This window comes from Vigna angularis, chromosome 9 (assembly GCF_016808095.1).
Source record: "Vigna angularis cultivar LongXiaoDou No.4 chromosome 9, ASM1680809v1, whole genome shotgun sequence".
Taxonomy (NCBI): domain Eukaryota; kingdom Viridiplantae; phylum Streptophyta; class Magnoliopsida; order Fabales; family Fabaceae; genus Vigna; species Vigna angularis.
The window spans coordinates 18,779,392-18,790,992 of record NC_068978.1 but is presented as its reverse complement, the minus strand read 5'-3'; the positions used below and the strand labels follow the sequence as shown (position 1 = coordinate 18,790,992).

General features: G+C 36.3%; 1 protein-coding gene across 1 annotated transcript; it reads right to left on the bottom strand.

The window, feature by feature from the left end:
- Positions 1 to 5,114: 5,114 nt before the first annotated feature.
- Positions 5,115 to 5,765, bottom strand: LOC108346601 (uncharacterized). The gene has a single exon (XM_017585668.1). It carries the CDS (start codon positions 5,763 to 5,765, stop codon positions 5,115 to 5,117), a length of 651 nt encoding a protein of 216 aa, XP_017441157.1.
- Positions 5,766 to 11,601: the final 5,836 nt, after the last annotated feature.

The window sequence follows — 11,601 nt, the reverse complement described above, 5'->3', positions numbered from 1 at the left end:
TCACCAATAACAACTCTCATTCACAAGGTAAGACTTCTTCCTCAAATATGGAAGTATCTGAATCACTAGAAGAATCTTCATATTCACTTTGATGTTCTAAGATATAAGTAAACCTTTTGGTAGGACATTCATAAGAATAATATCCTCTTTCTCCATATTTAAAACATCTGGTCTCCCTACTCCTTCCTTTCGGTGAAGATTCTTGGTGAGATTTTTCTTTTTCTTTTTCTTTTTCTCTTTCTCGCTCTCTCATTTTCTCTCTTTCTTTTCCTCTCTCTTTCTCTTTGTCTTTTTCTTTTTCTTTTTCTCGAGGTTCCTCATACCTCGATGGACTACCCTCCCTCTTATAATCTTTCCTGTACATGGAGGTAATAAGGTAAGTCTTCTTAGTGGAAGCTTTTCTTCTATTTTGTTCTTCCACTCTCACACATAGTTGGACGAAGTCATTGAGATCTAGGTAAGGTAAAAGTTCTACCTTATCACGGATCTCATAGTTGAGCCCACTTTGGAACCTAGCTATGGTGAATTTATCTTCCTCTTGAATTCCAGCTCGTAACATGAGTAGTCCCATGTTTTTTCGATACTCCTCAACACTCATGTTTTGTTGTTGGAGTCTATGGAGCTTGTCTATGATCTCCCTTGCATAATATGCTGGAACATGTCTTCTATGCAAGGCCGCTTTAAGCTCATTCCAATATTAGATGATATATTCTTGTCACATCCTTTGTTTTCGAATCAAAGATGTCCACCAATATAAAGCAGTGCCTTGAAAAGTCAAAGTTACCAAGGTAACTCTTCTTGCATCATCAATGTGGTAACACTCAAAGATTTGTTCTACCTTCATCTCCCACTCAAAATACTCTTCTACATTATCTCGACTATAGAAAAGGGGAAGGTCAAGTTTTGGTTCCACATAATGATCTTTATGATTGTGGTCTCCTAGGACGATGTTGATAGTAGTCATTGTAATGACCTCCATAAACATTTTGGTCACTATGATGGGAATGATTTTCACCACGCTCATTGTTATTCCTATGGGAAGACTCAGCATGAGCCTTACCTTGTTGGCTAACCTTGATCTCAACAATCATTTGTCTAAACTTATTAATCTCTTGTTGTTCTTGGAAATGCTCGGCTTGAGTCCTATTAAGCTCTTCACTTAGGTGCATATTATTATAATCATTTCTAATGCTCTCTTGCACGCTTGAGTGAAGTAAGAAAGAAAGATTTTCAAAAGATTTATGGAAAACTTGCACAAGCAAAGAGTCTAAAAAAAATTTCATAAACTTGTTTAGATTTTTCGGAAGGATTTCTAAAAATATTCTAGAAGTAAAATTAACCAAATAGCTCCCAGGAAGGAGAGGTGAGTGACAAATGGACAAGCTTAAGAACCAAGTCCTTTCTAGTCAGAGTGTTTTTGGTTGTTCTTACCTTAGTTTCTAGGTAGAAATATTTCAAAAGTTTTTAAATGTAAAAATGAAAATGCTCCTAGAAACCAAAGGAAGGTTTAACTAAATGCAACACGTACCTATATATCACGGAGACGTAAAACATAAACACACTCAAGCAAATTGAAAGAAAGAAAGGAAATGTAAATGGAAATGCTAGACAGTCCTAAGTAAAAGTGCAAGTGACACTTTGAGCCCCTTGACACACTCTCACACTAAGAAGCGTAAACTAGACTTATTACAATGTTCAATTGTGCACTTGGAATTGCATGAAGATCATTTTCCCAAGCCACTTAAGTTGCAAAATTAAAAAGCAAAGTAACCTCAAATGTTCCATGATATAATGATTGAAAAATACATGAAACTAAGGTTAAACAATACAAAAGGTGAAATTTCAAATTTTGGACTGTGTGCAGCTCCAAACAAAGGTGAAAAATGTAGTGTTTGTTGGTGAAGTGTTGTTGGATCAGCAAGCTAAATGGCAGCTTTGAGATCAATCCTTGAAGTCAATTCAACAAGTTCTCCACTTCCTAGTATGCTACCCTATTGGAGAAGGAATTTCGTTGCTTGGATACTTTAATAACATCACAACACCAATGCACAAAAACCAAACCACTCACACCAACATTCTGTTACTGCACTAGATTTTAGTTTCACGAAAGTAGATTGAAGTGCACAATTGAAAGCCAAACAAGTTTAATGCAAATGAATTGAATTATGGAATCAAAGGATGGACACAAAAGGAACCTAGGAAAGGCACTAGAACAGACTAAACAAGCTAGAAAAAGTAAAACTCATATCAAATTCAAAGTGCAGCAAACTGTTTGATAAAAATAGCAAATTGTTTGGTGAAAGTCCCCAAATGAGTATCAGATTTTTAGATTTTTGAATTTTGGGGTTCAAAGCTGGATTGCATGGTTTTTTTTGCTTTTTTTGATTGTATTACAATGCATTGAACATGTAATTGTGTTTGAAAACACAAAACCAGCTTATGCCAATCCAGAAATGGAAATTAAAGAATGCATATTTGAAACAACACTGGAATTTGAAAACTGCACTAGAAAAATGCTTCTAAATTGGTCGTTTTAAATCCAAAATTGATTGAAAGTGATTCAATAGCTCAATTGATGCATGAAACAGCTTTGTATCATCATTTTAAAGATGTTTAAACATTGAAACAGGTTGAAAATAGATTGCAATGTGAATTCATTGGTTCACTTCCATTTTAAAGCCAATTTTGATGGTTTAAGAGGTGATTCTGCATATAGGCTTAAAAATGACCATTTGAACAATGCACACAACTTTGAAATGGAAAAATAAACTTGCTCAAACATTGTACATGCACAAACACAGTAAGATTCAGCAAATCGCACTTGCTATAGCAAATTATGCAGCAAATGTTTACCAAAACAACACCAAATTTAGAAATTAGTGAATTGAAATGAGGAAAGTAGCACAAAGACTCTAGGAAAGTCCTAATATAATAGATCTAACTGTTGATAATCAGCTAGAGAATTTTTAAACACCTAATACACATGCAATGAAATGAGCTCGCTGAAAAGCTCCAAGTGAAACAGTGAACACAAAAACTACTGGATATAGGCAACTAAGCTATGCTTTTTGCAATTCAATGCTTAATATGAGTTGCCACACCTTGAGACATGCTTAAAAACATCAAACAAACTTGTGCAATGCTTAAGCAACAAAAAATTTCCACTAAAACAGATTTATGAGATTGCACCAGATTTTTAAATTTTGTGCAGACTTTGTGAAACATGAGCAATTTTTTGCAATGCTTTAGCTCATATGATCAAGGCTAGACATTGTCTTACTGCCTTATATGATCAATATATGGCTACACATGCATCAAACACATTAAACATGACGTCACAAACCGAGCCACATCACTCTTCATTCCTGGCCACCAAAATGACTCCTTGAGATCATGATACATTTTAGTCATGCCTGGATGCATACTAAAACGAATTTGATGTCCTTCCTAAGAATCATTCTCTTCAACTCACTATCATTAGGTATACAAACTCTTCCTCTGAACTGCAGAATACCACTCGGTCCCAAAGCAAACTCTTTACCTTGTTCACTACCAATCAATCTTCTTGATTTCTACAACTCTCCATCTACTGACTGCTTCTCTCGTATTCGGTTTAACAGTTCACTTTCCACTACTAAGTGATAACAACTGATATCGTTCGGCTCTAATTCGACTTGCAGCTTTAAATCTCTAAAGCTATCAATCAAACTCCATTCTCGTACCATCATAGTAGACACATGCGTAGTCTTCCTACTCAAGACATCAACTACTACATTAGCTTTTCCAGGATGGTAAAGTAAATCAAACTTATAATCCTTTATGAATTCCATCCATCTTCTCTGCCTCATGTTTAGTTCCTTTTGATCAAAAAGATACTTTAAGCTTTTGTGATCACTGAACACCTGAAACCGAGCACCATAAAGATAATGCCTTCAAATCTTCAATGCAAACACCACTGCTGCTAAGTCCAAATCATGGGTTGGATAGTTTTTCTCATGAGTTTTAAGTTGCCTTGAAGCATACGCCACCACCTTCCCTTCTTGCATCAGCAAACAACCCAATCCTTGATAAGAGGCATCACAAAATACTTCAAAGGGTTTGCTCGTGTCAGGAATAACTAACACCGGAGCGCTCGTCAACCTTTGCTTTAGCTCTTGGAAGCTATCTTCACACCGAACGACATTACTACATATTCATAATGGCTATATCGAGACCGGAAGACTGTCTTCAGCACATCTCCCTCCTTAACTAAAATCTGATGGTATCCAGACCTCAGATCTATCTTAGAAAACACAGTAGCCTTAATGGTCAACTTGTTCAACTGCCTATAATCTATACAGAGCCGAGAACTACCATCTTTCTTCTTAACTAGCAGTACAGGAGCATGCCAAGGCGATACACTTGGTCGAATGAATTGCTTATCCATCAACTCTTCAATTTGCTTCTTTAATTCAGTGAGCTCTGTTGGAGACATTCTATAAGGAGCTATAGATATCGGCCGTGCTCCTGACACCAAATCAATTGAGAATTCCACTTCTCTAGGAGGAGGCAACCCTGGTATCTCTTCAGGAAAAACGTCCAAAAATTCATTTACGACCGAATGGTCTATCATTTGAATACACTGCACCGATCCGTCTAAACTCTGCTCACCCATTTCCACTTCCAAAAGAGATAGTATCAAGAAGCAACTAGTACCTTCCAGTATATCCTATCTCAACTGACCGATTGCCAACGACTCTTCTTGTTCTTCATCTGGAAACAAAAGTTTCTTCTCTCCACAATCAATAAAAATACAATTGGCAGCTAACCAATCCATTCCTAATATCACCTCTAACCCTTGAAGAGGTAAACAAATCAGGTTCACTTTGAACCGACGACCCTCAACTACTATTGGACATTTAGTACAATAAGTAGCCGTCCTAACCTTCCCAACTGTTGGGGTTGACACCACCAGATCAAACTGAAGCTCATCTACTGACAATCCCAACTTCTCAACACATTCCTTCGAGATAAAGGAATGTGTTTCCCCCGAATCAAAAAGCACACAACAAGATATTCCATATAGCAAGCAAGAACTAACAATAAGATTACTTAAACTTGCTGCTTCCTCTAGGCTAAAACCTTCCTGCATGTTGTGGTTGACCACTAGATCTTCTTCCCATATTACAATCTCTCTCATAGTTCCCTACACTCCTACACCGATTACACCATCTGCCACTATCCTTTTGAGGACAAACCAACTGATAGTGCAGACCCCCACAAGTAAAAAATCTAATATGAGCTGGAATGGTTTGATGCCCGAACGGTACTGGAGGTCTTGAAGACTGACCTCTAACTCCTGAAGAAGAAGGCCGAGTGTAAGGAATCTTCCTAGAACCAAGACCACCCCTGGAGAAAATGGGTCCTCCAACGTTCAACTGTTGCCTTTCCATTTCCATCTTTCTCTTCTCTAAGACCTTAGCTCTCTCCCCCAAAGAGGGAAACTGCTTGATGCACAAACCAGCCACCATCAACTTGAGATCCCCTCGCAATCCATTTTCAAATTTTCTACACTCCCATTCCTCATTCATGGCCAGCATATGAAACCTCAACAAATGTTTAAATCTATCTGCATATTCTGATACTGACATCCCTCCTTGAACCAATTCAAGAAATTCCACCTCCTTAGCAAACCGAACACTATTAGGGAAGTATTCGGCATAGAACTTCGTCTTGAAGATTTCCCAAGAAATAGGAGTATTGTTGCTTTCCAGTAGCATCCTCATGCTACTCCACTAGTGACTAACTTCTCCCGTCTACATGATCTCAAAATACGCCAATTTATTCTCGTTCGGACATCTCTTGGCATTATAAATTCATTCCATATCTCGGAACCATTGGCCTGCTTCATCCGGGCTGCACTTGCCATCAAACTTGGCCGGATGATGTTGAAGAAAACTTTCAAGACTCCACTCTGTTAGCAAAATGATGAAGATGAAGTTTTGATGATGTCCAAATCAAGTCAAGAGAAATCAAGATTCAAGATGTTATGAAGACTTGTATTGCTATGGAAAGCTTTTGTAATAATTATGGTTTAGTATCTAGGACTTAGATAGTTAGTAGTTTTATGTATGCATTCAAAAGTGATGTAAAAATAAGCCAAACAGCAAAAACTGTGCAGTGCTAATCGATTAACACAGGGTGTAAATCGATTGTTCCAGTGCGCCGTGAAGAAGCCCTGCATTGAGCTGTTAATCGATTAACAAGGGGTGTTAATCGATTAACGTTAATCGATTAACAAGGGCTGTTAATCGATTAACACAGGAGCCGTTTGAAAAACTAGCCGTTTTAAGAGCCGTTGGACTATCCGTTGGGGTGCTAATCGATTAACCACTGTAGCTAATCGATTAACACAGTGTGAAAGGCTGAAAACGAAAAATGGAAGAGTCTTTGGATGAGTCTATAAATAGACTCTCATTTCCTCTCAACTGCAACTTGAGAAACTCTTCCCTTGTGCTCATATACTCAGAAACTCTTGAGAATTGTGTGCTCTTGCTCAGCTAAGGAAACTCTGTCTGTAGAGTTGGTGATATACTGCTACGGTGATAGAGGAATAGCTGGTTCATCCTTGGTGTGTCTAAGGAGGTGTCTGGAAGAGGAAGTTCATCCTTCGTGAAGTATTCGGAGGAGGTGTTCATCCTTCGTGAAGTATTCGGAGGAAGTGTTTCATCCTTTGTGAAGATTCAAAGGAGGTGTTGTCTCATCTCTTGTGGCATCAAGATAGGTGGTTTCTAAACTTTTACAAATTGTATCTTTGTGATTGTAGTTTGTAATTGTTTTGTGTTAGTGAAACTGTTTATCTTGTTTTGAGATAAGCGACTGGACGTAGGATTGGTAAGATCCGAACCAGGATAAAATCATCTGTGCAAATTTCTCTCAACCTTACTCTCTTTGTTTGTCAATATTAATTGCTAAGTAAGTTTAACTGAGTAGAAATTAAAAGGCACAAGTTAGTATTAAAAACCCTCTTGGTTTGTTATTCCACGCTAACCATTCCGCTGCAGCCGCCTCTGACAATTGGTATCAGAGCTTGCTTTGATAGTCATTCAAATGGCAGGATCACATCAAACCTTTGTAGAGGGTGCTTCTATCAATAGACCACCACTATTCACAGGTGAAAATTACGCATTCTGGAAGGTAAGAATGCAAATTTTTATGGAATCTATTGATATAGATATTTGGGATGCTGTTGCATCTGGTCCTTTTGTTCCAATTAACAATATGCAGGAACCAAAGCCCCGTGACCAATGGACTGCTCAAGATAAGAAAAAATTTGGTAATGATGTAAAAGCTCGTAATATTATTTCATCTGCTTTAACTGTTGATGAGTTTTACAGGATTTCTATTTGTAAAACTGCACAAGAAATGTGGGAAGTACTTAAAGTAACCCATGAAGGTACAGATGATGTTAAGAGAGCTAGAAAGAATACCTTAATCCAGGAATACGAAATGTTCAGGATGAAGCAAGGGGAAACAATAGTAGATGTTCAAAAACGCTTCACCAACATTGTCAATCATCTCATTGGACTAGGTAAATCTTTCGATACTGATGAGCTTAATATAAAAATTCTGAAATCTTTAGACAGGTCTTGGCAACCAAAAGTGACTGCAATTTCTGAGTCACAAAATCTCAACACAATGACCATGGCTGCATTATTTGGAAAGTTGAGAGAGCATGAACTTGACCTCGGAAGACTAGATGAAGAAGAAGCAAAAGCAAAAACTAAGAAAAAGAGTCTAGCCTTGAAATCTGAGGTTGAAAGAAGCAAAGGTAAATCGGAAGATGAAGACTCAGACGAAGAAGAAGAATTGAGACTTATGATAAAAAGGCTCAACAGGTTCATGAAGTCTAAAGGCAAAGGAAAATTTAGATACAAAAAGAAAGATAATCCAGTATCTTCCTCAAATTACCGATGCTATGGTTGCGGAGAAAAGGGACATTTAAAAGCAGACTGCCCAAATCAAAAGAAGGGTGAAGAAAGGAAAGAAAAGAAGTTCTTCAAGAAAAAGAAAGCATACATCGCATGGGAAGACGACAATGAGACCATTTCAGATTCAAGCTACTCAGATGAAGAAGCAAACATCTGTTTAGTGGTGAACGACGACGCTGGAAGCCAAGTAAGTACATCTAGCGATTCTGATAATTCTAGTCAAATTAGTGAAGATGAATTGCATGAAATTTATGCTGCTTTAATAGTAGAATCTGAAAAACTAGATCTTGCTCATAAGAAATTGAAAAAGGATTTCAAAAATTTAAAAATAAATTTTGAAAATATTTCTGAAGAAAATAAAAATTTGAAATCAGATTTTGAAAATATTCTTGAAGAAAATAAGAATTTAAAATTAAATTTTGAAAATACTATTGATGAAAATAAAACTTTGAAAAATAGAGTTTTATTTCTTGAAAAGGGTAAATTTACTAGTAGTGATGAATGTGCTTCTTGTGTTAATCATAAGAAACTACTAGATGAAACAACCTCAGGAGAATGTAGTAAAAATAATGAAAATAAGGTTGTTAAAAATAAGTATGTTCCTAGAATTAAAAATAAACATAATCATAGAACCCGTAGAACTTGGGTAGAAAAAGGAACAACTTATAGGAACACAAATGTTGTATCATGCTTTTATTGTATGAAAAAGGGTCATACTTCAAATAAATGTAAAATTAAGCATTATGGTGTTCCTAGTGGTAGATTTATTTGGGTTGTAAAATGATTTCAAATTTTTAAATTAACCCAAAGGACCCATACAAAATAGTTGGGTACCTATTGTTTAAAATTTAAAATTTCTTTAAAACAATATTTAAGAAATTTTCTTTTAAAAATTTGTTTTTGTTCTACATATTTGAAAAATTAAGAAATTTTTATTCCAAGGTAGATGGAACTATTCTTTTAATATACAAAGCATATATAGTTTTCAAACGGAAAACATTTGAAAAAGAAGAATGTGTGCATGTTGTCTTTGATGAAATTTTAGACCTTGAGGCAAAACCTCTTGAGTCATTTGAATTACATGCAGACAATGATAAAGATTTGTAGAAGACAACAAGTGAAGAATGATGTCAATCCTCAAGATGAAGATCTAAACAAAATGTGAAAACAACCTAGAGGATTCTCATTTGAAATCAAAGGCATATCTAAAGGGGTGCTTTATGTTTCTATGTTTTTATTAGTATGTGCCCTTTATATTTCATTGCATGCTTACCTCTTTAAAATTCAATAAAAGGTATGTTGGTTTTTTCCTTAATATTTCTATGCATACACGCTTTTATTAAGGGGGAGTAAAATTTCTAATTAATTTAGGGGGAGCAATTCTACATCACTTTTTAATAATGATCAAAAAGGGGGAGAAATATTTAAAGTCTTAAACTTATTTCTAAGTTAACTAACTATTGTTTCTTCCTTAAGTTGTATTTTAAATACAGATTATTATCAAAAGCTTTAAATCAAGAAGGTTTTGATCATCATCAAAAAGGGGGAGATTGTTAGCAAAATGATGAAGATGAAGTTTTGATGATGTCCAAATCAAGTCAAGAGAAATCAAGATTCAAGATGTTATGAAGACTTGTATTGCTATGGAAAGCTTTTGTAATAATTATGGTTTAGTATCTAGGACTTAGATAGTTAGTAGTTTTATGTATGCATTCAAAAGTGATGTAAAAATAAGCCAAACAGCAAAAACTGTGCAGTGCTAATCGATTAACACAGGGTGTAAATCGATTGTTCCAGTGCGCCGTGAAGAAGCCCTGCATTGAGCTGTTAATCGATTAACAAGGGGTGTTAATCGATTAACGTTAATCGATTAACAAGGGCTGTTAATCGATTAACACAGGAGCCGTTTGAAAAACTAGCCGTTTTAAGAGCCGTTGGACTATCCGTTGGGGTGCTAATCGATTAACCACTGTAGCTAATCGATTAACACAGTGTGAAAGGCTGAAAACGAAAAATGGAAGAGTCTTTGGATGAGTCTATAAATAGACTCTCATTTCCTCTCAACTGCAACTTGAGAAACTCTTCCCTTGTGCTCATATACTCAGAAACTCTTGAGAATTGTGTGCTCTTGCTCAGCTAAGGAAACTCTGTCTGTAGAGTTGGTGATATACTGCTACGGTGATAGAGGAATAGCTGGTTCATCCTTGGTGTGTCTAAGGAGGTGTCTGGAAGAGGAAGTTCATCCTTCGTGAAGTATTCGGAGGAGGTGTTCATCCTTCGTGAAGTATTCGGAGGAAGTGTTTCATCCTTTGTGAAGATTCAAAGGAGGTGTTGTCTCATCTCTTGTGGCATCAAGATAGGTGGTTTCTAAACTTTTACAAATTGTATCTTTGTGATTGTAGTTTGTAATTGTTTTGTGTTAGTGAAACTGTTTATCTTGTTTTGAGATAAGCGACTGGACGTAGGATTGGTAAGATCCGAACCAGGATAAAATCATCTGTGCAAATTTCTCTCAACCTTACTCTCTTTGTTTGTCAATATTAATTGCTAAGTAAGTTTAACTGAGTAGAAATTAAAAGGCACAAGTTAGTATTAAAAACCCTCTTGGTTTGTTATTCCACGCTAACCATTCCGCTGCAGCCGCCTCTGACACACTCTTGCTGAGGATTAGCATAAGAGGTAGATGGTCCAGTTGTGGTTCTGCCTCTCGCCATCAGATCCACATATTGTCTCTGAGATACCTCCGTTGATAACCGAGCGGTTTCCAAATGTTGTAGAGCGACAATGTTCTGTTGTACTAATGCAGCATTCTACTGCTGCATTGTCGTGACTACCGACTCCATCATTCTCATTAAATCTGATGTATGAGAATTCGTAGTTGGAGAAGAAGAAGGAGACTGAGATGCCATCTCTGATCATTCATAGCGAAAGAACCATCAATCTAAACCAAGGAGATAAGGATATTGTCTAAACTAACACTAAGTACACATCACAAGCATAACATACTCATAACCTACAGGGTTCTAAGGAAAAAACTGTTCTGATACCATTAATGTAACATCCCAAAATATAACATAATAATATATCATAGATTAATCACATATAATAATAAGATAAATCAGTTCAACCAGAGTTAGTAAAGTATTTAACATTACAGTTATCCAAAATAACCATAAAACTTAAAAACTTTACAAAGTAACATAAGTTTGACACAAAACATAGGAATAAACCGAACGGTGATACAACATACTGTATAAACCGATCGGTTTGCAAAAGGAATACTAAACCTATTGACCGAATGGTCCAATTCAAAACTATACACAACAGATGATCGAACGGTCATAACTTAAGCGACAGGATCTTCGCCTTCCAACACTTGCTCCACCGAACACTCATCGCCTTCTGCTCACATCCACAGGATGATCATCGCAAGGGAAAAGAAAACCGAATGGACAAGATAAGACAGAACAAGAAAATAGGGTAAGCTATTGTAATTTAATTATAAACACATATATGCATTCCATGCAAGTTCAATCCATATGAAACCGAACGGTACATCATACAACAATTATTACAATTCATCACATACAACCCAAACATCATAATTCATATAAATATATATAAACTGAAC